At 38.0% G+C, this 27,030-nt stretch overlaps 1 protein-coding gene across 8 annotated transcripts in view; it reads left to right on the top strand.

Annotated features, from left to right (window-relative positions):
- FOCAD (focadhesin) overlaps positions 1-27,030 on the top strand; it is a 319,501-nt gene that overhangs the window by 31,599 nt on the left and 260,872 nt on the right. For 4 of the 8 annotated variants that reach the window (XM_030819707.1, XM_030819627.1, XM_030819549.1 and 1 more), the window contains 3 exons: positions 2,088-2,162; positions 4,674-4,828; positions 24,014-24,118. In XM_030819707.1, the coding sequence (XP_030675567.1) occupies positions 2,088-2,162; positions 4,674-4,828; positions 24,014-24,118 (335 nt within the window). Of the gene's footprint in view, positions 1-2,087; positions 2,163-4,673; positions 4,829-11,146; positions 11,270-13,588; positions 13,604-14,263; positions 14,285-24,013; positions 24,119-27,030 lie in introns of those variants that run through there. The other 4 variants (XM_030819839.1, XM_030819887.1, XM_030819946.1 and 1 more) reach the window with 4 other exon arrangements.

A 27,030-nucleotide genomic window follows, 5' to 3' on the forward strand; every position in this document is an offset into this window, starting at 1 on the left:
TTCTTATGAGAGTAAAGCTAATAGACCAGCAGAAGCCATCTTGAAGACTTAACAACGTACAGCACCTTGGATACATTCAACAGTTAACTTCGGAGATGTCTGCTGTGGGAATTGACTTAGCTGGGTAGTGGGGAACCCTTCCATGAGGAGTAGAACACTCCTTATGCAAGATTCCCTTCTACCTGGCTGGGTTGGAGTCATATCCTACAGGTCCTTACCATGAAGAAGAAGATGAAGGCTTGGAGGATACTGTTCACAGTTTTATTTTTCTGTGCCTGGAGTCTCTTTGTTAGCATAGATAATCAAGAAACGCCCATACATGTTACTGTTAAATTAGGTGAAAAAAATATATATATATATTTATATTGTTTAGTGTAGGATGTCTATTTGAATTCTGTTACAGAACACTTAAGTAGCAATGTAGGCTGATTTATCCTTGGGTTTTGTATTTTAAAAAATCAGTTTATGCTAGTATCTCTGATTTGTTAGAAGATGAAGTGCAAAGTATATTAGATAAATTGAACCTGGTGGGGAATGGGGAATTAAGCTTCCCTTCTTTTAGTTCTTTTTCTAGATATGAACTGTAGCTTTTTCTTTGTCCCTATTGTGTTTCATATTGGTTTTATTAGGTTCTTGTGTCCTGTCCTTTGCAAATATTTCTTATTGTTCTTCTGTAACCACTGCTCAATGTTAGCACCATATTTCATTGATTCACACACATGTTTTTTTCAGATTTTAACATCTTTGAAATTGGATTGCCTCTAGTAATTGATGGCAGCAGTTGAGATACCGTTGGTATTGCCTGCACATTTGTGAACTTGGGCATGATTTTCTACACGAGTCTAAAAGAACTCTTGTGTGACTATAAAACCAAATTCTAACTTATAAGAAGCATTGTATATCATAGACTAATTGGCAGCCTTTTTTCTTTCTTAGTGGTACACAGTATAATGGTGCAACTTGCAATTCCTGGTCAGTTCCATTCAATGAAATATGGTATATTTCATAAAACAGGAGCTTAACCTATCCATGGGTGCTCAGTTCTTATTACTCTTCCTTTTACTAGGAGATAAGAGACAGTAAGTTGGACTAAACTTAATGTTCATGTAAATGAGTGACTTATATCGCAAAACTAGACCACAAGCACCACGGTCTTAAATCAGTTCCAATGTTTGAAATACAAAGAGAACAATGAGGAAGGAGTGGGTGCTGTGTTTTTATTTGAGCTGTTCTGGAGACTTCGCAGGACTGACAGTTATTCACAGCTATACCGTAATTTGGTCCCAAGTGCAGGATGGACAGTTGTTGCAATAGTGAAGTTTTTTCCAACCCGTACACAGAATGGCAATGATTGTTGCTAGCCTATTGGCTCTAAGACAGTAGTGCTGGGTAAGAACTAGGGGAATAAAGTTGAGGTAGCAGGAGGTAATGCTGTTTATGTCTTTATACAACCAGCACTCCTATAAGAGGCTTGAATTACTAAAGCAGGATATGGGAAAACTTTAGAGATTTATTAGACTGAAAGCTTACATTTAAATTGAATTTAAGGGCTGAAACCTATGAAAAAATGATAAAGAAATTAAAATTATATGGCCTAGAGGAGGGAGAAGGGTGGTGGTGGAGGGAAGCCCTATGGATTCATATCTGTGTGGGCTACAGTCATAAAGATGAGTTTTCTTCATATTCGTTAACGATGTGATGAAGCATGATGGATTTCATTTCAGTGCAAAGATGATTTTAAAACCTATGGGCTTTCTCATTCATGTTTTAATGGAGTAAGCAATCTCAAGTTATCTTCTGATACTGACAGCAATTTGAACCAAAAATCTGGCAGTTTTCTTAACCTCTATGCACTATAGTTGCTTATTGGTAACCTGGGATAGATATGCCTACCTTGAGGGCTATTCTGAAGATTAGAAATTGGGCATGTGGAGTGCATAATTCAATGCCTTCTACATAGCACACACTTAGTTAATGGGAATTTTACTTAATCCTAATTGACTGCCTGGCATATTCATATCAACTAGTATTGATATTTGGAAAGAACTTCTAAGGGACTGTGTTCATTAATTTTATTTCTTTTTAAGGCTGTGGGTCATCTTATTGCTGCAGTCCTAAAGGAGAATGGTTTTTCAGAAAAGATTCACCAATCTACAAATCAGGTCTGTGTTTAACTTTATGCTTTAATTCTCTTCAGATAAGATTGCTACTAGCTGGATCACATATGCACCTGTCATGTTTCCCTGATAGTTCAGATCATGGTAGAAATGTTTTTGAACTGTGAGAACTTCATTGCCTTTTTTGTTTATTTGTTTGCCTTTTTAATATATGGCAATAAAAAAGTTTTAAATTTATTAAAACACTCTAGGAATGAGACATGGAGGGAGGGGCTGGAGAGGAGTATTCTTGTGACTATTAATGAAAAATAATATGGGTGGAATGAGAGAAAGCATGTTTTAGAGAAGATTGATAGAGTTACCTCTGAGGGAATTATTTTGGTAATGAAGAGAATGAACAGAGTGGCTCTGTTTGGATGTAGATTTCTCATGCTTTAGCCCAGCCCCAGCTGTGAGTTGTTAGTTGGAAAGGTCATACATTGACAGTCAAAGCTGAAAAATTCCATCTTACACAAACAGCAGGTGAATGCTCAGAGTTGAAGCAATGCCAGTTTACCGAGATACACCACTTGGGGTTTGGTTGATCAATGTTGTGTATTTTGACCTGCTAGTTGGGAAACTCTTCTTAAGAGAGGTGTTCTCAGGTGTCCTCTATAGGGAACATAAGTGATGGAAATAAGATACTTTTTTTTCACAGCAGAAATAAATTGATTTCCTTTGTCTCACATTCTTTTTGATTAGCTGCTCCAAGTTACATTTCTTTATTGCTTCTGCAGACATGTTGAAGTAAGTGTAGGACACACTTCACTAATTGACATTTTTCTGGTGTTTGTATGTAGTCATATAAATTAGATTTTCTGAGAACTCTGATCCTAATCCTGCCTATAATCACATTGTGTACTTTGAGAAGATCTAGTGACTTTACTTAAACTGTCAGGATTTATTGAATGTCAAATCCCTGAACTGTTTCCTCTTCTACTAAAAATGAATGCTTACACAGTCTTACCTGAGGCAGCAGTTTACTTATTCGCTTGTTTTGTTTTTCCGGTGTAATAATAGAGTGATGACATTTAGAATCCTTTGATATTGTCAGTACAGCTGAACACAATGTTCTTCTGAATAAAAGGAGAAGTGGAATATAAATATTTCCTTCCTGTAGTGATTGTTAACTGTATTGTTATTTTAATAGTGGGATGCTAAGATTGAAAAGATTCTTAGCCAGCTACAGAGGGAAAGTGGGTACAAAATGATGTTGATTTTCTTTTCTTTTTTTTTTGAGACAGAGTCTGGCTCTGCCGCCCAGCCTGGAGTGCAGTGGCGCGATCTCAGCTCACTGCAACCTCCGCCTCCTGGGTTCAAGCAGTTCTCATATCTCAGCCTCCCGAGTAGCTGGGACTATAGGTGTGTGCCACCACGCCCAGCCAATTTTTTGTATTTTTAGTAGAGACAGGGTTTCACCATGTTGGCCAGGCTGGTCTCGAACTTCTGACCTAAGTTGATCCACCCGCCTTGGCCTCCCAAAGCGTTGGGATTACAGGCATGAGCCACAGTGCCTGGCCTTGATTTTCATTCTTTTATTAATAGTTATTCTTTGGGAGCCGGGATATTAATTTTTCCCAAATTATATATTTCCCTAATAAGTTGTATCAGGAAAAAGGAAAAATTGCTTCATTATCTGTTTTTTTTTTTAATACAACTGTGTGTAAGTCTAAATGGACTATCCACAATACAGTCATATAGGTTTATTGTTAGCAGTGAACCCTTTTGGTGGTCCTGGATTCCTGAGAAAGTTATAAAAGCTAGAATCCCTGCTTTGATAGGGTATTCTAAAATGAAGACTTATATTTACTTATATGTCCTTCTCATGCTGTTCTATCAATGAAGACAGAGTCACAGTGTGAAGGGGGAGAAGTCACAGTTTCTTTCTTGGGCAGTTTTCCTAGGGTTTTTTTTTTTTTTTTTTTTTTTTTTTTTTGGTAGCCATGGAATGAGCAGCTTGCTGGTGGCCTGTCCTACTTCTCTCTTTATATCTGGGCCCAAGTTAGACTTCCAGAAATTGTGGCAGGGGCATTGTGGGTGGTGGTGAGGTGCATGTAGGTGATAGAGGTTGGTAGTAGGAGAGGAGGAACATCTTCTGAAAATAACTGTTATTGTCATTGAAGGCTTATGGCATAAATAGTATTTGGAGTTCAACTTAGACTAACTGATATACTGATACTGTTAGTGTCTGGTTAAATTGTTTGGTTAGAGCAATGTGCTAGAGCCAAGTCTTAGCTTTGTTGTGTTGCTTGAACTCAGGTCATACCTCTGCCTGCAGCCAGCCTTGTTTTATAGCCATGATACCAGGTGAGAGAGAGTTGCTGTATCAAAACACATCCATTACCTCTCTTGGAAAATTGACTTCATTTTATTCTAGGAACAGAGTGACAACAACATCATCTTTATAAAGGAAAGCTAGCCTACTGTGAACAAATTACTCATTGATGAATGACTGAAGGTGTGTGTGTGTGTTTGCTGTTCATCAGAATTGTCTTCTAATCGCTGGTTTGGTTTCAGACTCCTGCTTTGAACTTGCTGTGGGAGAAGTGTTGCAGTGACAATGTAGTGGTTCGAACAGCCTGCTGTGAAGGTCTGGTGGCCCTCGTTGCTCAGGATCATGCAGAGTTCAGCTATGTTCTCAATGGGATACTCAACTTGATTCCATCAACCAGGTACTTTTTCCTCAGTGTTTGGTCAGTTAATGATTTAAGTTTTTAGGAAAAAAAATTCACTAAATCCCTATTAAGAGTCAGCGTTCATCCTACTTGCCAGTTGTTTTTCTTGCTCTTAAAATGTCATGAGTTGCTGTTTCATATATTAAAAGATCATGCTAATTTAAACCCTATAGTTTCAGAATTTGTGGTCATTTGCAGTACTTAAGTTTTGGGGCTGTACTTAAATTTGTCGTTGCCCTTTTTAAGAAGAAAATAGCTAAATAGTTTATAATTCAAAAATATAATGTAGATTCCTGACATTTTAAGAAAGAAGGTTGTCCATAAGCAATGCTTCTTCCACAGTGGTATAGTTTATACATTGTAGTGGCATTACTTGGCCAGGCCTTGGCATTAGTGTATTAGAAAATAATGGCATTTATTTCTCAAATATTTTGTGATTTAGGGATGTCTTCCCCCTGATTTTTCAAAGTTAATAATGTTTTGTTCTTTGAATTTGTTTGGTATGACCGTATTTAGTCCATTTACAGACTGAGGTAATGGGATAATAAGGAATAAGAGGGTTCCATTCAGAGATGGTCAAATAGGACCATGTTTGAACCAGTGAGCCTCTGTTATAAAATATTCCCTGAAAAAGAGTTGTTACTCTTTGCTTCAAGAAATTGTCTTGATCTATATGTCCTAATTTTTGACTACTTCAAATCATTTGGGCTTTTGCCCCCTTCTCTCACCTCCCACCAAGCCTCCCTCCTCCTCTGTGGTGCTACTTGTTTTTCCAGTGTTTTTCACTCACCTTTATTATAGTATCATCGGACTGAGTACTTAATTTTTTTCCCTGCCTTCAGTGGAGATGGAGTACAGCTGTAATTATCAATTTGTGGAAAGATGCTAGATGCGGTGGGTCACGCCTGTAATCCTAGCACTTTGGGAGGCTGAGGCGGGTGGATCACCTGAGGTCAGGAGTTCGAGACCAGCCTGGCCAACATGATGAAATTGTGTCTCTACTAAAAATACAAAAATTAGCTGGGCGTGGTGATGCTTGCCTGTAATCCCAGCTACTCAGGAGACTAAGGCATAAGAATCACTTGAACCCAGGAGATGGAGGTTGCAGTGAGCCGAGATTACACCACTGCATTCCAGCCTGGGTGACAGAGCAAAATTCCATCTTAACAACAACAACAAAAATTTGTGGAAAGATTCCTGGGCTTGAAATTGATTAGGTTAAATATCCCCTAGCCTTTTAACCTTTCTTTATAAATCGTTTCCTGTTTCCTCAGATCATTTCTTTGTGTCTTTTTGGCACCTTGGTCTTAATTTTGCCCTGTCCTGCCCTGCCCTCTCCTCCCCTCCCCTCCCCTTCCTCTCCCTTCCCCTCCCCTCCCCTCTTTTCCCTCCCCTCCCCTCTCCTACCTCCCTCCCTCCCTTCCTTCCTCCCTCCCTCCCTCCCTTCCTTCCTTCCTCTCCTCCCTCTCTCTCTCTTTCTCTCTTTCTTTCTCTGTTTCCTTTCTGACTGGGTCTTGCTATGCTGCCCAGGCATTATTATAGCTCACTGAAGCCTCAAACTCCTAGGCTCAAGTAGTCCTCCCGCCTCAGCCTCCTAAGTAGCTGGGACTACAGATGTGTGCCAGCATGCCTGGCTTGGGTTTTCTTTTCCTTTTGCAGTCTGGTTGCAAAAGGAAAAGTCCTTCCCAAACTAGATCCAGCCTTCTGTTCAAGTTATGTTTCCCCCCATGAACCCTCTTCTCTAGACATCCACAGCTCTTCAGTCTTCCTGAGCCCTTGTGTGTGTTCCACACCAGCATGGCATGCTCTTTCCCCTTCTCTGTCTGACATCATCTTTGTTATCCTTTCAGGCTGTGCTCAGATGTCCTCTTTCCTGTCCAGACACTTCCCACTTCTCTGCTGTGCTACTTGTTGTTTCACAATATGTGCCTATGTGTATTATTTTTAAACCTGTATTTTGGTATCTGACACTCTCTTTGACACTTAGTAGATGCCCAGATATTTCTGGATAAGTGAAGGTTTGATCATGACTGAAAACTTACTACTTTCTCTCTTTCTGTTTCTACACACATTCACATACACACATATAAACACAAAAATTTTAGAATAATTCTATTGTATACCAATTAAAAAAGTAATTTTGAGGAGAATTTTGAAAAGTTAAGATTTTTATGTGTCTCTCTTTTTCTCATTTATTGGTTGATCTTATGCAAACCACCTAGATTTTACCTTACCTTTTTTATTTGTGAAATGCAGGTATGGTATTTGTTGCCCCCCACCCCACATGTTTTCAAATGCCTTAAAAATCTGCAGATGTAAAATGTGTGGTTGTACTATTTATATTCAAAAGTTAAAGTATCAGCAGCTCATGGGGCCAATGTAGTATCTTCTGTGTATTTAAGGTGTAATTAGAGTAGATTAGATTATATCTTTAATTCTAGAAGATAATCTTAGAAAATTATGCTGGTGTGAGGTATCATTCACACATCAGTATTAATTCTTCATCCCTATTGTAAATTGCAAATTTACAAAGCTTTGCAGATAGTGAATTATCCTGTCATCTCTGCATATTATAATTTGTGGGTAACCTTAGTTATTTTTAAATTTAAAAATGTGTTTTTTGAGTGAGGTGTGGTGACTCATGCCTGTAATCCCAATACTTTGGCAGGCCGAGGCAGGCGGATCACTTGAGGTCAGGAGTTCGAGACCAGCCTGGCCAACATGGTGAAACCTTATCTCTACTAAAAATATGAAAATTAGCCGGGCGTGGTGACATATGCCTGTAATCCCAGCTACTCGGGAGGCTGAGGCAGGAGAATCACTCGAACCCAGGAGGTGAAGCTTGCAGTGAGCTGAAGCTGAAATTGCGCCACTGCACTCCAGCCTGGGTGACAGAGCGAGACTCGGTCTCAAAAAAGAAAAAAAATGTGTTTTTTTTGAATAGATAATATATTCACATTGGATATTTTAGGCAAAGCCTCTGTCCTATCCCAGTATCTGTGTTTTTTTTCCCCCCCTGTGGAAGACAAACTGTTAGTAGGTCTTATTATATTCTATGTAATATATAATAGAAAATTTGTATGTATGTGTATTTACATGTATATTTTCCTTAACAAACAGAAATAGTAGCCTATTACATAGTATTCTTTATTTTGCATTTTCAGTGAAAAAATATATCTTGGAGCTTGTATTAGGCTGTTCTTGCATTGCTATAAAGAAATACCTAAGGCTGGGTAATTTATAAAAAGTGGTTTATTTTGGCTTACGGTTCTACAGGCTGTACAGGAAGCATGGTGCCAGTATCTGCTTCTGGCAAGGGCTTCCGGAAGCTTACAGTCATGGTGGAAGGCAAAGAGGGAGCAGGCATGTCACATGGCAAGAGCCAGGAGCAAGAGAGAGAGGGGGAGGTCCAAGATTCTTTTAAACAACCAGATCTCGTGTGAACTAACTGAGCAAGAACTCACTTGTCACCAAGGGGATGGTAGTAAATCATTCATAAGGGATCTGACCCCGTGATTCAGTCACCCCCTACCAGGCCTTGGTCTCCAACATTTAGAGTCATATGTCAACATAAGATTTGGAGGGTACAAACATCCAAACCATTTCAGAGCTCATTCTATAAAATATATAAACAGCTTTCTATTTTTTTTCTAGCTGCATAATATTCCATTGTGTGGATGAGCCATAATTTATCAATTTCCTATTATTTCTAATCTTTTACAATAGATAGTGTTTCAGTTATTAATCTTATACATATAGGTGACCATAAATTTTTAAGGTTTTTCGGCTATTTGGCCAACATATGGAAGAAAGCCTTGAATTTTATAATAAGCAAATATAGGAGTTTTAACAGTGGAAGGATGCTGGACATTTTAAACAAAATTTCTTATCTGAGAATGTTCATATTGTCTAAATTGTCATCCACAGGGAGATATAGACAGAATAGATGCTGAAGCTAACCAATTTAATTTTTGAATCAATTTGATCATAAATATATAAGTGCTAAGTTTTCCTTATTGTTGCCAGTGGATATAATAATTATTTGTATGTCAGAAAACATAATTTTCTTCATTTGCTTTATTTCAAGTAGCAGAACTTTGTGGTGTGTAGTGATCACGAAGACTGTACTTTGTACCGTTCATGTTTACAAAAAAAAAAAACCCCAACAAAATGAGAATCCATTTTAAGAAACAAGCTAATTAAAAACAGGAGACTCAAATAGCCTCCAAAATGAACCTCGGGGAATCTTCTGAGACAGAAAACCATCTGTGTCTTTGGGACTTAAAGGCAAGAATGGGCCAGGCGTGGTGGCTCATGCCCATAATCCCAGCACTTTGGGAGGCTGAGGCAGGCACATTGCTTGAGGTCAGGAGTTGGAGACCAGCTTGGCCAACAAAGTGTAACCCCATCTCTACTAAAAATACAAAAAAAATTAGCTGGGCTTGGTGACACGTGCTTATAGTCCCAGCTACTCAGGAGGCTGAGGCAAGAGAATTGGTTGAACCTGGAAGCAGAGGTAGCATTGAGCCAAGATGGCACTACTGCACTCCAGCCTGGATAACAGAGTGAGACTCCATCTCAATCAATCAATCACTCAATCAATCAATAAAATGCAGGGAATGACTTTGGGTGAGACAGTTTGGGTCTTCAGTTTCCATTATTTAAATTTCTACTTGTCTCTGACTTCTCTTTAATTAGAGGTTTATTGGAATCTAAAGGCACTTTGGGAACTGAGACACACCATGATTGCTTATCTTTGCTTAAGAAAAATAATTCTAAAACTTTATCTTTCCATCTTGCCTATTTATCTTCTAACCTACTATCCTTCAGGAACTGAGAAAGAGAGAGTAGGGTGGATAGAAAAAGCCAATAGTGAGAAACAGCCTTCTATAGAATAGATGTTTGGAGAATGTAGCTTATTGAGTTTTTTCAGCATTTAGAGCAGATTTTGAAAGCGTGAAAGAAAGATGGAAGGAAAAGTAGATGTACCCATCTCTTCCAGCCTTATAACTTGCTCCTTCGTCCTTTGCAAGTCTAGTCTATAAAATTCCTTTGGAACACGTATGGAAGCCCCCCTCCCACCTGAATCCAAGCCCACAATTTGAGAAACGGTGGCTTAGAGCGGGTTACACTGTATAGTCTAACTTTGAAAAAGACTTGACATTTGCAATGATCTGGTTGTCTAAACTTCAGGGAGTGGCTGGGAAAGGGTCTGGCTGTGCTTGAGAGACTGTTCTCTTCAAAGGAATAGTTTCATGTCCTAGAGTGTTCTCTGTTCAAAGCTGAGGCAACATGAAACAATTGTAAACTAGTTTTTATAGCTTCTGTAAACAAAGAAATGGATTTAAGAGCTCTAAAATGTTCTTTTCATCAGTAAGGAAATTTGAAAAAAAATTATTCCCCAGGGAGGGTGAAGGAAAGAAGGGGACCACAAAAGAAACACAGTAAGGAAATCATTATCACCAGTCGAATGTGAATTTTGAAATGAAATGAAACTGAAAATAAAGTGAAAGATATATAGTAGCATATAGTTTTGTAGACCTTTCAGGAATTGTTCTGAGTTTAGATTGTTTTTGGTTTTGTTTGTTTTTGTCTTTACATTGACTGTATCCTGGAATAAAGAGTCCCAAACCATTTTTCTTTCCTTAGAATTTTTTTCCCCTTAACTGTGCTGGCTTCTAGAAGGCTCATGCAACCATTGTTACAGTTGCTTAGTAACAGGATTGTGAATAAAAAGTCTTGCTCTCCTGCAGAACCAGGTATTCAGTTTTGATACTGAGGTGTGATGACAGCCTGTAATTTCAGCTCAACTGCTTCCCCCATTTCTTGTCTTAATGTGCTTGGTAAGAAGGTTATACTCTGGATAAACTAGGCTAGCACTTGATTTGTATGCCTTTTGTGCTCTCAGACAGGGAAGGGACCTGCATTCGAGGTATTTGGGAATATAAAGTGTATTAAAGTGTATTTTCTGAGACTTCTAAAGTCTACCTTTTAATGAAATTTAGTATAGGATATTAAAAATTCTTGTAGTGGGTCCTAAGTAAAGCTTTTGGATTCAGTGAGTCTTTGATCATGGGTTGATGAAGTTTCAGTGGTTAAAAATGATTCTGAGAATCATTTGGAGTTAAGATTTAGGATGATTTATGGAGAAAATTCTTGTCTCTCAAGGTCTTCTCTTTTATTGATGACCCTGTTCCTTGGGAAACTTAATTGCTTTGTTATGTAGGAAATGGCTAGCAACTGTATTCATATCTTGTTACATTATTGAAGCTTTTCTATATTATTTAGCTTCTTTCTCTTTATTTTATTTGGCAGGAGAAGAAGAACCAAGGAAGGATACCTTTATGAGGTTTCCTCCAAGGTTTAGGGAAGACAGCACATTTTAATCTGCAGCTGGGGTGTCAGAGCATTACTACCTGAATTTGATGTGGTTTCAAGGTTTATAGTTATATTGATATTATGGCTTATTTAACTCTTATTAGAGAGTGACAGAATTGCTAGTCCATATCTGTTTCCCATCTTGTCTTTTAAATATTCCTTTTAAGCTTATTAGGTTGTTTCTAGATGTTCACCTTCGTTTTGTTCCCCAATCCTTTTTTCCCCCCTTGAAAATCCCAGAATTTCTCTCAACTTTCAGTTCCTAATCAGAAAAGTGGTTCCAGCCACTTTTCTGATCTAGGACATTCTGCCCTATTTCTTTTTAAGTTAGTTGATCTGGTTGAAGGCTTTGTCACAAAATCTTCCATTGTAGAGTCCTGTATTTATGCTAAGATGTTTCTAGGTGATTTAAGAACAGTGGCTACTGAACACATGTTACTTTTATAATGGAAAAATGCTTCAGAAGAAATCAGGCCGATTTTGGTACATAGAAGACAAATGAGTGCACAGAACTTTGTTAAGCAAAAGTGCAGTAACGTTACATCTCTTAGATTTTATTTTATTTTATTTATTTTTTTTTTTGAGACGGAGTCTCGCTGTCGCCCAGGCTGGAGTGCAGTGGCGTGATCTCGGCTCACTGCAGGCTCTGCCCCCTGGGGTTAACGCCATTCTCCTGCCTCAGCCTCCCGAGTAGCTGGGACTACAGGCACCCGCCACCTCGCCCGGCTAATTTTTTGTGTTTTTTTTTTAGTAGAGACGAGGTCTCACTGTGTTAGCCAGGATGGTCTTGATCTCCTGACCTCGTGATCCGCCCGCCTCGGCCTCCCAAAGTGCTGAGATTATAGGCGTGAGCCACCGCGCCCGGCCAGATTTTATTTTAAAGAAGCATTTTTTTTTGTCATTCATTTAAGCATGGATTTCTCAGAACTGTTTATTTTGTCCTTGTCTTGTCTCTGTTTATCTCTTTCATATAGTTTTATAGTTTTCTCATATAGTTTTATAATGAATTTAGACAATGATTTGATTATTTTTCTAGTGTTTATCATTCTCTTATTTGCTGATGACTTACTATGCTTAAGACTGATGAATTATCTTGTTCAGGGATCTGAAATCCTTTCCAGTTAAAAAGGGACTTGGCCACATTTGTTCCCATGACACCTAGGGATGCATCCCTCTTGGGATGTTATGTCATTCTCTTCAACCCAAACCCTTTTAATTCTACCACTGGTCAAATATGGGTACATTGTTTTACCTCATATTTGGTATATTTTGAAAGCAAAGAACCAAGCATTATTTGTAGTCTTTGAAAAAGAGACCCAGCATACATGAGCAGTGTTTAGTGTTGTAATGAAATAATTCCCAAACAAAAGGAATCTGATACATGTTATTCATATGCACAGTAGTAATCATGCCATATTAACCTAGCAAAAAACAATCTGCCCAAGTGTTTTCTAGTTAGTGTAGTTGGTAGAGCTTGACTAAAAATTAAAAAAAAAATTTTTTTTTGAATCTTCAATGTCATAATTGACCCATACTCCCTCTCATTATAGGCTAAGTATCCCCTGTCTGAAATGCTTGGGACCAGAAGTGTTTCAGATTTTATGTTTTTTGGATTTTGGGATATTTGCCTATATATAAAGAGATATCTTGGATAGACCCAAGTCTAAACACAAAATTCATTTATATTTCATGTACACCTTATACAGATAGCCTGAAGGTAATTTTGTACAATATTTTAAATAACTTTGTGCATGAAACAAAGTTTTAACTGTATTTTGTCTGTAGCCTGTCACATGGCTTCAGGTGTGGAATTTTCAACTTGTGATGCCACATCAATGCTCACAAAATTTAGGATTTTGGGTTTTTTGATTAGGGATACTCAATCTGTATGAGATGTGGGTCTTGGCTCTTATGCCTGGTGAGAATTGTGGCACCTTTTTGCATTGTCTCTTGCTACTGTGCTTGTGGCTTAGTTTTGAAGTTTCCTTTGCTCTCTTTAAAGACTCTTGAGTAAATTCATCTTTTCCTGGCACCTGCCCAAGAAAGGACTTATTCCAGCTGATCTTTATTGTAGGCTTTTGGCAGCAGTTTCCTGTGTGGATTAGGTCTCTTTGGGCTACCAGTTACAGAAATCCACTTGAACTAGTGTGAGCAAAAATGGATTAATTTTTTTGATAAAGGAGTATGTATCTCATAGGACCCAAGAATAAATATGCACCTAGGCCTCAGAAACAAATGGGATATAAACTGTGTGTTTTGTTCTTCTTTCTTCCTGCAGACTTTCTCTGCTTCCTAGTTCACAGGGCACCACCTGCCCCTGGCTTAACATCTCTTATATATGAGGCAGCCAGACTGAGATTGGAATTTCCTGGCCACAATTACAGATTTCCAATGGTAGGACCTGAAGCTGGATCAGTCATCTCTGCCAAGTGTTAGTTTTCTAGGGCTACTCTAACACAAGATGATAAACTTGATGGCTTAAGACAACAGAAATTTATTATTTCATGATTTCATGATGCCTTGCAGCCAAAAACCAAGGTGTCAGCAGGATTGATTCCTTCTGGAGGCTCTGTGGGGGAATCTGTTCTATGCCTCTCTACCAGCTTCTGGTGGTCAATGGAAACCTTTGACATTCCTTGCCTTGTGGCCTTGTAACTTCAGTCTCTCCCTCTGTATGCTTATGGCTGACTTAGCTGTGTATCTCTTTGTCTCCAATACAGTATCCCTGTACTTTCTCTATAAGGATACCGGTTATTGGATTTACGACCCACCTAGGATGATCTCATCCCAAGATACTTGATTTAATTATATCTACAAAGACCCTATTTCCATATAAGTTAACATTCATAGATACTGGGGGTTGTGATTTAGATGTATCTTTTGGGGGGACACAATTTAACTTTCTACTTACTGTGTCTTCATTGTGTGAGCATGCGTGTGCTAGGATCACTTATACAGTAACCATATGAATGCAGAGGGTGTGGTAATTTCCAAAACAGAGTGGAGACTGGAATGCTATTCCTGAGGAGTCCTCTGCGCTAGAACTGAATTTGGAGGAAAGCCACATGGAAATAGGTATTTCTCAACCGTTCAGCTCTAGCTTTGAAACATAATTGTGCTTAAATACAAGTGGCTAATACTAGATCTATGTTGCTCGGACAGGGATAGAAGGAGGAGAGATTGAGTGAATGGAGAATCACTGTCAAATATAATTGTTTAATTGTGATGGTGGGATACTGCCTTGACTTCCCCCACCCCCCAGAATATTTTCTTTAAATTATTAATTATCTCTCTAAACAGCAATAATAATAGAAACAACCACTGCTTTGTTTTCTAGGGGAAGAGGGTTAAGAAAGAAAACTAGCCTTTCTTGAATATAAACTATGTGCCCTGCCTTGTGCTTTAGAGCTTTACCTAAAATTCCCCACTTAATTCTCAAAATAACCCTGGGAGTTTGGGGGAGACTTTTTCTTAGGTGGGATTGTGTTCTTTTCTCAGGAGGACATAGTATCTGATTGTTTTCATTTTTGATGATGTTAGCAGCTGTTGATGCTCAGTGACTAGATCCATTAATTCATTAGGGATTTCAAATGGTGACATTCTAATTCTATGATTTTTTTTCTTCACTTATTACCTGAAATACTTCTATAAAGAGAATCTTCCCTATATCTACACCCAGAGGTATAATTTATATAGGAAAGGCAGGATATATACGTAATTCTTTTATTTACTAAATTCCAAAATAAAGATTTTTTTAAGTATCCTTTCAGTGGTGACCAGTTACATTTTCTTATAAAATAATTATAATGAGCTTATGGATTTAAACATACTTGATGTATTTCTGTCCTCTTCTCCTCTATTTTTAAGGCTGTTTTTGGATCCACTCCTTAGAAGCAGCTTGAGAGAGGAGGGCGGAATTTACAAAGTTTCAAAAATCTTATTGCTATTCAGTGATTTTCATATATAACAAGTGAGTTAAGATGGAGGGGAGTGAAAGAAACAGCATCTTCCAAATAGGACTTCTTGCCCCGGTCTTATATGAAGTCATAGGAACCATCTAATATTCCTAAGAATCTCTTAGGAATTAATTTACAGGGTGGTAGATTTAGCTATGTCATAGGCAATCTTCATAGCAGTTAAATCTCTGCATACATCTGAATGTTTCTCTCTTTTCTTATTCCATCAGGAATCTTAAGTTGGTTTTAATGTTGTAGGAATGTAGATTAAGATAAGTTAAATGAAAAAAAAAAAAAACCCGTAACAACAAAAAAACTACTTTCATTTCTGGCTGAGCGCAGTGGCTCATGCCTGTAATCTCGGCACTTTGGGAGGCTGAGGCGGGCAGATCACCTGAGGTCAGGAGTTTAAGACCAGCCTGGCCAACATGGCAAAACCCCATCTCTACTAAAAATACAAAAAATAATTAGCTGGGCATGGTGGTGCGTGCCTGTAATCCCTGCTACTTGGGAGGCTGAGGCAGGAGAATCTCTTGAACCCAGGAGGTGGAGGTTGCAGTGAGCCGAGATCGTGCCACTGCATTCCAGCCTGGGTGACACAGTGAGACTTCATCTCCAAAACAACAACAACAACAAAAGTACGTCATTTCCCAATAGAATTCATTGCTTGATAATATAAGGATATTGCATGAATTTCATCTTCCCAGTATTTACAGTTATCCTATTTGCGAAATGTGTGATCCCTTAAATGAAAGGCCTTTTAGAAACACAACCAGTAATAGCATTCATATTATTTTGTAAAAAACTAAATAATGAATTTTGATATTAAAGATCAGATACATGAATTTCGATATTAAAGATCAGATACATGAATTTCAGTGTGCATCTATAAAGTCATGTAAATATAGAACTAGAAATACCTTCAGAGGTTACCTTTGGAGCCAAGCAAGATAGTACCTGAGCTGTATCCATCCATCCATCTATTAATTAAACATATATATATGTATTTTTTTGAGACAGAGTTTCGCTCTTGTTGCCCAGGCTGGAGTTCATTGATGTGATCTTGGCTCACCACAACCTCTGCCTCCCAGGTTCAAGCGATTCTCCTGCCTCAGCCTCCCAAGTTGCTGGGACTACAGGCATGTGCCACCACCCCCCAGCTAATTTTGTATTTTTAGTAGAGACGGGGTTTCTCCATGTTGGAAGTGTTTTATCTAGTGGGTGTTAGTGATTCCACAAAAGGCCATTTGGAGTGCAGTATGAAGATTAAAATTGAAATTATTGGGTTTGGGGTAGGCACCTAGATGGGATACACAGAGCTTAGGTGGCTGTTGCTGTAGTTGAGAGGTGATGGTTGCTTGCACTAGAGATGGGGAAAGTAGAGGGATTTGTGAGATATTTAAGGGATGAAGCATTCGTTGTGTATTGAATATGTAGATGACTGAAAGGGATATGTCAAAGGTGACTCCTTGATTTCTGGCTTTCTCTACATTTAGATAGGGAACATTAGAAGACCAGGTGTGTAGGGGGAGAGCGTGGGTTCAATTTTGGATGTGTTGAATATGAGGCACAATTCAGATGCTGAAGTGGAAATGTCTTGTAGGCAGCTGGATATGCCTTTTTTTGTTGATATCCCCTGAACACATTATACTATGAATAAGTTAGGCATAATATCTAATCAGCTCTTTTTTGCCCTGATTAAAGTCTACCTTGATTTGTTAATTAACTCCTCCGGGTACCTGTGTACCTCAAACTCATACAGTCTGCTTGTCTAAAGTCTAATTCCAGTCCCTAAAAATGTTCCTCAGAAATCTGCTTTTTCAAATTAAATGACATATTTTTGTGTCTGTGCTAAACTGTGACTGAATACAGGTCCTAAGCAGAAGACACTGTGGTTATTTCATTGTTTATTTCAATTTCTCCTCATACTGTCTATCCAGGAGATCAGGCTTAATTTTTCATTTGTGTTCAGGAAGTCCTTCCTCACTGGGCCAGGCACAGTGGCTCATGCCTGTAATCCTAGCATTTTGAGAGGCCAAGGCAGAAGGATTGCTTGAGGCCAGAAGTTTGAGACCAGCCTAGGCAACATAGTGAGACTGTGTCTTTACAAAAAATAAAAAATTATCCAGGTATGGTGATGCACACCTATAGCTCCAGATACTTGGGAGGCTTAGGTTTGAGCATCACTTGAGCCCAAGAGGTCAAGGCTGCAGTGAGCTATAGTGAGCTATGATTGCACCACTGTGCTCCAGCCTGGGTGACAGAGCAAGACCCTGTCTCAAAAAAAAAAAAAAAAGAAGTCTTTTTCACACTTGGAGATTATAAATATTTTTTAACTAATACAAAATAAAAGTGCAAACAGTGGAAACTGTAGGTAATGGAAGTCAGTGGTGAAACTACTTTTTTTTTTTTTTTTTTTTTTTTTTTTGAGACGGAGTCTTGCTCTGTCACCCAGGCTGGAGTGCAGTGGCGCGATCTTGGCTCACTGCAAGCTCCGCCTCCCGGGTTCACGCCATTCTCCTGCCTCAGCCTCTCCGAGTAGCTGGGACTACAGGCGCCCGCCACCACGCCCGGCTAATTTTTTGTATTTTTAGTAGAGATGGGGTTTCACCGTGGTCTCGATCTCCTGACCTCGTGATCCGCCCGCCTCGGCCTCCCAAAGTGCTGGGATTACAAGTGTGAGCCACCGCGCCCGGCCGATGAAACTACTTTTTGTCATCTTCTTTTTCTTTTCTTAAAATTCACTTTTATTATTGAGCCCTGGTGAAAAGTAGGAAATGGCAGGACTGGAAAGACTCAGGGCTAATAGGGAGTCTTAAAGGTTCCTTCAAATCTTGGTCTTGGTTTCTGCTAGGATATAGAGAAATCCAGGGTAATCTGAAGTCAGATCCAAGTACATGGAATTAGGAAACAACTAACCCCAGTGACATTGAAATCCCATTCCTAGACCTATAAAAAACATTTATATGCACATATGCCAAGTGTTTTAGAATTGAATATTCCGTTCACTTGTATTTTGTTTTTAAACTTGCATTTTTCCACATAATATGTGATGGTAATTTTTCCATGTCACATGCATAAATCTGTTTGCAACCTTATTAACAGCTGTAGAGTATTCTGTTTAAGAGGAGTCACATTTTAGTCATTTTCCTAATGACAAACGTGTTTTTTTTCTCTTCCTCTTTAAATATAACACATACAGTATAATATTGTCTTTTTTTTTTTGAGATGATCTCACTTTGTCACCCAGGCTGGAGTGCAGTGGTGTGATCATGGCTCACTGCAGCCCCAACCTCCTGGGCTCAAGTGATCCTCCCATCTCAGTCCCCCAAGTAGCTGGGACTACAGGCTCATGCCACCACACTTAGCCAATTTTTGTATTTTTTATACAGAATGAGTTTTCCCCAGGATGGTCTCAAATTCCTGGGCTCAAGCGATCCGCCCGCCTTGGGCCTCCCAAAGTGCTGGGATTATAGGAATATCTTCTTTTGAGTATAGGTAAGGATATGTCTATAGGATGGGGTCGTAGAAGCAGAATTTATGGGAAAAGGGGTATGTTCATCTAAACTTTTCATAGATACTGTCAATTTGCTCTGCACAAAGGCTGAACCAACATATCAACATGAAAGTGCTTATTTCCCCCACCCACTCTTTAACACTGAGTATTATGAATCTTACTCTTCTGTGATTTGTGTATCTCTATTCTCTGCTCATTTTGCTGTTTTATGATCTGCTTTATTTTGTTGCTTTTCTTGTTTTGTGGGCATGTATGCTGTAAACATTTTATCTTAGACTCTCTCTTAACTTTGTTTTCACTCCGCTAAAAACCTTCTCTACCAACTTTGCCGAAACTATCTGGAATTTTAGTTACAGATTTTTCTTTTTGTTTTTTTTTACATCTTTTCTCCATAAATTCTTTCAAAGCAATTGCTTTAATCTTTATAGTCACATTTGAAAAATAATTGTATGTTCTGATATTCATGCATACCAAAGTTACTTGTAGTCTACATACTTTTTATTTCTTCAATCCTTCCTTCCTTCCTTCCTTCCTTCCTTCCTTCCTTCCTTCCTTCCTTCCTCCCCCTCCCCTCCCCTCCCCTCCCTTCCCCTCCTCTCCCTTCCCCTCCTCTTTTCCTTCCCTTTTCCTTCCCTGAGACGTGTCTTTCCGTCATCCAGGTTTGAGTGCTGTGGTGAGATCATAGCTCACTGTAATCTCAAACTCCTGGGCTCAAGTGATCTTCCTGCCTCAGCCTCTTGAGTAGCTAGGACTACAAGTGTGTGCCATCATGCTTGGCTTATTTTTTAAGGTTTTTTTTTTTTTTTCTTTGAAACGGGATCTCTCTATATTGCTCAGGCTGGTCTCAAACTCCTGACCTCAAGTGATCTTCTGGCTTCCAGCCACCAGAGTAGCTGGAGTTACAGGCACGAGCCACTGTGCCTGGCCTCTTCAATTTTTTTTATCTTAAAAAAAAAAAATAACAGCTTATTGAGATATAATTCAAATATTGTAAAATCACTCTTCCAAAGTATATAATTCAGTGTTTTCAGTATAGTTACAAGGCTGTGCAGTCATGCATTCTAATTTAACTGGAGAACTTCTTCGAGGAAAATTTTCAGAGTTTTATGTGTGAAAATATTTCTTTTCTCATATTTTACTCACTTTTTTGGGGGAGGTGTTTGGACTTACTGAGTTTTATAAATCTTTCTCTTATAACTCCACATGCATTGCTTCATTCAGTTTTGTTGTTTGTAGACAAGAATGCTGATGCCAAATTAGAAATGATGCAAGCCTAGTTGTTTTTATTTTATAAATGTTTTTGTTTTATAAAATTTAAGAGGTTGTAGGATTTTTTTTATCCTTTGAGAAGTGTCAGCAATTATTTCAGAAATCTTGCTTAGTACTTGGAAGCTTTTTCAATTTGAAGACATAAATGCAGTGAAATTTTCTTTGACTTTTGCTTCTCCAGTGATTATGTTTTCTTCTAACTCATTATTATGAGTTTTAGCATGATTCGAATTATTGTAACCTCTTTATGAAATCATACAGAATTCAACAGTAATTTTCATTTTGCAGGAGTAGATCTCAGATCCAGAATAACAAAGGCTTGAAAACAAGAAAAGCAGGTTTTGAGCTAAGAGATGGAAAATACTAGAGATTTTTAGGAGTTAGGGTGAGTTTGTAGTTAGTTTTAGGCAAATTCCAGGCTTCAGCATTCATTAACTCTGATGCCTGTGCTTACACAGCGTCATCTGTAAAGAGGGAAGAGCATTATTATCTTTTGTTATAGTATAAGTTTTGAATTATCCCAGCTTTTTGAAAAAGCATGTAATTTACTGACATACTATTCTTTATTTTTTAAAACAACATAAGAGATGGGCTTATTATGATTTTCGATTATGAAGATGAGGATGTTGAGATCCCTAGGCATTAAGTGACTTGCCTAAGATTCCCTAGTTAATTCAAATTGAAGTAGGGGTTTAAATAAATATTAACCTGAAAGTATCCCTCTCAACCCATTTGAAATATGTAAATCATAATATTTATTAAACATAATATTTATTAATATAAATAATATCTATTTCAAGTGGGTTGAGAGGGATAATTTCAATTAAATTTAAGGCAAATGTATAACCATTTGAATGGCTCTATATGTAATTTGACTGATGCCATCATCTTTCAAAAATTATAATCTACTCATGCTACACTCTTGCTGAAAATACAGCATAGACTCAGTTATCTACACAATAAAATCTGGATCCACACATAAGAGTAAGTGAGACCTAACTTAAAGTTTAAAAAATTGGAGTTCATTTATCAGCATTGGTGGTTTTGTAAATCCCTTGGAATTAAAAGTAAATGTGATGTCTGTTCTTTTCTCTTGGATTCCACTGCTTTCATAAAAAGGTAGGAGACCATAAAAACCATAGATCTGTTACCTGTTATCTCTAGAACTCTAGTCATATGACAAATAAATAATTAAGGAAAACCAATATAGTTTCACATGCAAAAAAGGATTATTTAATGAATTCATATTTTTTGGAAGAAATTCAGTCAGAAATTCAATCAACACTGGTCATTTCAACTAATCATTTGGCTCAGAGTGTGGTCTTATGAGGTTACTAGGTGAAGCCTGGCCTTTCTTCAGTGATCTATGAATAGCTTAAATCAGACCTGAAAGCTGATTTTCAGTTGTATAGACATTGAAGGCTAGAAGATAAGAGTGCTTCTAAGCATGTAGTGACTCTCTCTAGGACAGACCAAAGTAGACTCCTTATGATAGGCTTTAGTCAGATACTGGATTCTCAGAATGGCTCACCCAATTAGTGATGATGAGATCGTATATTTCATGGTATCATATAACATCTAGGCACGGGCCTGGGTCAGAGCTGCAGGACTGCATCCCTGAGACCTGGTAAGTTAGCTTACAGAATTCACATATTTGGAGGAGTCAGATCCCATAGAACTTCAGAGGAGGCTGTGTGAACTCTGCCCTGTGACTGAGTCCAGACATTTATACCTAGATATAGGTTCTTGATAAATTGGTGATAGAACAGTTATGCTGAGGAATCTCTAGGTCTTTGTAAAGGAAGGTGTTGTGAAGAGTTGTGAAGAACTGGAGGATATACTGGGAGTTACCAGTCCTTATAGTCCAGAGTTCTCAGTTACAAAAAGTTCTGATTCTGAAAAAGTAAATGGTGTGAAGAATTGCAAAGAAGGAGTTTATTTTAAAAGTTTGGATGTTGAGGTATCTTTTTCCTAAGCTCTGGCATAAGAGGAGTCTAGAAATTCAGTGTCAATAGAGAAGTTTCTCAGAAGAATGTGAACAGTTCCAAAGGAAGAAGACAAGGCAATACCTTGGTTACCCAAGGAGGTCCTCAAGGAGCTGCCATGCAGTCAGACCTTCTTGAGGCAATTACACTTCATTCTAGTTTACAAAAAGATTTCCATTTTAATTTTCACTGAGTTACAGTGGGATTCACTGGCCATTTTGTGGGCCAAAGTACCATAGAATTGACACAGTACCAATGTGTAGCATGTGAGCAAGCCAAATCTCGATTTGACATCCATTGGAGAACACACACAGGAGAGAGAATCTTTATGGAGAAGGCTTCATGAAGTGTTGGGACCTCTGTGTTCACCAGAGGATCCACACAGGAGAGAAACTATACACATGTGACATATGTCATGAAAGATTCATCCATGAGTTATACTGCATGGTCCTAAGACGATCCATATGGAAGAGAAAACATACCATTGTAGATTGTGAAAAATGCTTCAGCTGCAAGAGAAACCTCAATACTCCCCAAAGAATCCATTTAGGCACTAAACTATTTGAGTGTCTACAGCAGTGCTGTGAAATAGAAATATAATCTTAGCCACAAATGCAAGCCACATATGTAATTGAGAATTTTCCAGTAGCCACATTAAAAAACCAGAAATAGATTTTATTAATTTTAATAATATATTTTATGCAACCCAATATAGCAAAAATATTATTTCAACATGTAATCAATATAAAAAATTATACATGGTGTTTAATATTCTTTTTTTTGTGTCCCAAAGTCTTCTAAATCTAGCATGTATTTTGTACTTATAGAACATCTGAATTTGGACTAACCATATTACTAGTGCTCAGTAGCCACATGTGGCTGTTACTATATTGGACTGTGCAGGTCTACTAAGTGGCCAAGCCTTTTGTTAGTTGGAAAACTTTAAATGCCATAAAAAAATACACTCAGTAACATCTCACAGAAATGCCACAAATGATGCCTAATTAAGTCCAAGTAGTGTTCTAACCCAAAAATAAAGTTAACATTGATTTCTAATCAACTATATTCTGAAGTAAATGACATAATACAAGAACTTAGAAGAGTGCTTAGCTTATGGTAATGCTCAATAGATGTTAACAAGCATAATCAAACAATAATTACTTTTTGGCTGGGCACAGTGGCTCACACCTGGAATCCCAGCACTTTGGGAGGCTGAGGCAGGCGGGTCATCTAAGGTCAGGAGTTTGAGACCAGCCTGACCAACATGGTGAAACCTTGTCTCTACTAAAAATACAAAATTAGCCAGGTGTGGTGGCACATGCCTGTAATCCCAGCTACTTGGGAGGTTGAGGCAGGAGAATCAGTTGAACCCAGGAGATGGAGGTTGCAGTGAGCCGAGATCGTGCCATTGCTCTACAGGCTGGGCAACAAGAGTGAAACTCCATCTAAAAAAAAAAAAAAAAATTACTTTTTAAAGTTAACAAATAGTTTTTTATTTCTAAGATTTTCTTTCTATTTTCCAGGGAGATCTTTATTTAAGAAAGGCAGCCCATTTTTCTTTCTGTTGTGTTTATCCTCTTATCTCTTACAAAAATAAGGAAAAAAATTAAATTGCTATTTCCTTTCTATTAGCTCTATTTTGATGGGGGTTATTTGCTTTAATTGCTTCCCTGGCCCACTTTTTAGAGTGGCCGATCCACTTCATATATTTGGTTAATTTTCATGGTCTGCTAATATTTATAAATGAAATATTTGGTCATTCGGTGTGGGCAACCAATGTGGTCACTGCTTGAAATTATGTGGGCTAATGTTTGTTTTTTCCTGATTGATTTCCCCCCAAGAATGTGTAGGCAGATGATTGATAAGTTGATGGTTTGATTCTTTGGCTCCATTTCTTCTCCTTTAAATGTGTTGGATGGATTTGGGCTGTACTGTAGAATGAGTTGAGTGCCTGTGGGTGGCTACTGTTTAATGTGGGTGGCAAGTATTAAAATTATTTTAAAATGATAGGATTAAGCACCTGATTAGAATATTCACTTTTTATCTATAACATTTAACATGCTATATTTCTTTACAGAAATACACATGGCTTGATAAAAGCCATTATGAAATTACTACAAATGCAAGCTCTTAAGGAAGGACAAGGTGGGGAAAAGAATATTCAGAGTATATATACCATTAGGTAAGCCTTTCTGTTTTTTTTAAACAAATATGAATTTTTAACGAAATTATTAACTGTGACATGATAATCCATTAAGAATTAGTTATTTAACTCAGCAGGATATGCACACAGTGATTGTGGGTGTTGACCTCTCAGGAAGTTAACGTTTCAAAGACTCAGAGGATTGAGATAGAGTTGACAACATGATGAGTATCACCAATGTGGGTTTCAGGGTTGCTAATTTGGAATTGAAATCTTTTACCTAAAACTCAGATTATTCTGTTTGCTCCAGAATATGTAACCATCTTCACAGTATTATGAAAATGGAAGACTTCATTGAACAAAGATATTTAAAGCAGGGGGGATTTAGATTAGGCAGGATGGTAATCTGCCTTACTATAAAAAGCAATAAGAGACTGCTATTTCCAAGTGACTTAGGCCAAGGTCAGTAGTTAGGAGTGTTGATTTGCCTTTTCTTTGTCATCTGTAGAATGTAATAAGGTAGAATTGTTTTAAAAAAATAAAATATACACAGAAGCAATAATACTACAATGCATTGGATTTTCTGGGGCAGTTGTGGTCAAGGGAGGGAATCATACTCCCTTGTGAAGGTGACCTTACCTATTGCCTTGAAGGACCCAGGAAGCCATCTCTTAAGAGAGGGGCTCTGAGTTAGTAGAGGACCCAGAAGATGCATGTAATCAGTGTATGTTGCCCTAGGAACTCTGTTCAGTGAGGCATTCAGAATGTGTCTGCTTCAAAAGAATGACAGCATGGAACCATAAAGAAGGGCATTGATTCATGTGGGGAAGATGGCTTACGTGGGCTATGGTGATCAAACAGGGAAAGGAAATCAGGTACTTTTGTTGTGAGCCACCACTGAATTGATCTTACAGCACCTGTAGTCTTCAGTATTTGACACCACAGGTATCAGAAGTGCGAGAGTCTCTCTCCAAAATACAGAGGGGTGTCTATTACTTACCTGTATTTATAGTGCTTTCTTTTTGATAATCAGTAAGCAGTATCTCATATACTGTATATGGGATGGTCTGTGTCATGGTGTATCTCATATACCATGATCTTTCATGTAAGTTTTAGTGCTATTTGTGATCTCTTATTTTTATGAATATACTATTGTTTCTTAAGGCAATTTTTTTTAACAAGGTCATATTTGCATTTTATATTTTTTTCTGAACATATTTTGTGAATATCTTCAAACATACAAGTTGGAAGAATGTGGTACAATGAATTAACTAATTTATTTTTAAATAAGGGAAGCAAAAGGAAAATTATTTATTTGAAAATACTATGAAAACTTGAGGTGTGTAGAATAAAGCTTTCCAAATTGGTAAATATGCTTTTCTTTTTTTTTTTAACATAGTGATGTCCTTTGTGATGTAAGGGTTTATTCTTTATCCATTGCCTTGAATAGAATTGAACCTGCAGAGTAAATGAGTACATTTTAATATTTCTGAATAAACATCCACATTTCCTCCTTTTTAAAAAGAAATTCAAACTCTTGGACCAGAGTTCAGGATAGAAAATAATTCAATTTAGTTGTTGTTAAGAGGGGCTTATTTATTTCTAAATAGGGAAGCTATTGAAGTTTTTAATTGAAATTTTTATGTAACAGTTTTATGGAGATATAATTCACATATGACTGACCCATTTAAAATGTATGATTCAGTGACTTTTACTCCATTCACAGAGTTATGCCACCATCACCATAATCAATTTTAGGACATCTTCATCATCTCCAAAGAAATTCCTTACCAATTAGCAGTCAGTCCATATTTTCTCCCCTCTCAGGGAAGTATTTTTAGTTCAATGGTTCCCAACACTGGCTGCTCATTAGAACCACCTGGGTGTGCTTAAAAAGAGACAAACATGGGAACAATCAAATACCCTAGACAAAATGAATCAGAATCTCTGCCATGAGGCCTAGTGGTTTTAAAAGTGTCCTAGGTGATTGTCATTCACAGTGAGTACAAAGTGGTGTGTCAGCTGCTCTAAAATGTGCATCCTAATTACTTGGGGACCTTGTTGAAGTGCAGAATCTTTTTCCTTAGTCTAGTGTGGGCTCAAGATTCTTGTCTAACAGGCTCCCAGGTGATGCTGGTGCCGCTGTTGACCTACCACACTGTTGAGTAGCAGAGCTACTGCCGCATCAGCATACCTGTGAACCTGTGAAGAATGCAGAACCTTGGACTCCATCTCAGAGTGCCAGAGTCAGAACTGCATTTTAGAAAGATTTTCTACGTAATGTACAGGCACCTTAAAGTATAAGAAGCATCAGTTTAGATGATGGTAAAAAGAAGTTTTCTATCATGCAGAGAATTTGGGTTACTCTCATTTTAATCCTGATTGTCTTCACCGTGTGCAATTGTTAGACCTTTAATTATCTGTAATGTTTGACCTGTTAATTCATTTTTTCCTATAGTTGGTTCTTTTAACTTCAGTCTTGTTTCAAAAGGCAATTGGTGCAAGGTGTGAATAGGAGGCCTAGTTTGAGAAGCTGAGAAGAATTGGATACATAGGTTTGTCTTTAGATACGTGGCACATTAAGAGGTCTGGAATCAATCACCTGAGTTGGCATAATCCGGTAATGTTTATGGAGAGCCCTTATGTGAATGGCCGTTTGGCATTATAAATCAGTAGAGAGTAATCGAGTGTATAAGAGCCTTAAGTTCCTCCAAGGGGGATTGTGGATGGCAGAAACAGAGGAGAGGTGAGTCTGAAGAGCATATTCCCCTCAAGAGAGCTATGATTACCTGAGTCAAGCATAAAATTGTCATGCTGTTATAGAGCCTTCTTTGCCACATGTTGGTTAGCAATATCATCCAGCCTTAGAAAGGCAACTGATGAGCTGTGTGTGAAAGCATAAAAGGGATATGAGAAACTTAGAACTCCACTGAGAGGTGTTTTCTGGTTAT

This window comes from Nomascus leucogenys, chromosome 1a (genome assembly GCF_006542625.1).
Source record: "Nomascus leucogenys isolate Asia chromosome 1a, Asia_NLE_v1, whole genome shotgun sequence".
Classification (NCBI taxonomy): Eukaryota; Metazoa; Chordata; class Mammalia; order Primates; family Hylobatidae; genus Nomascus; species Nomascus leucogenys.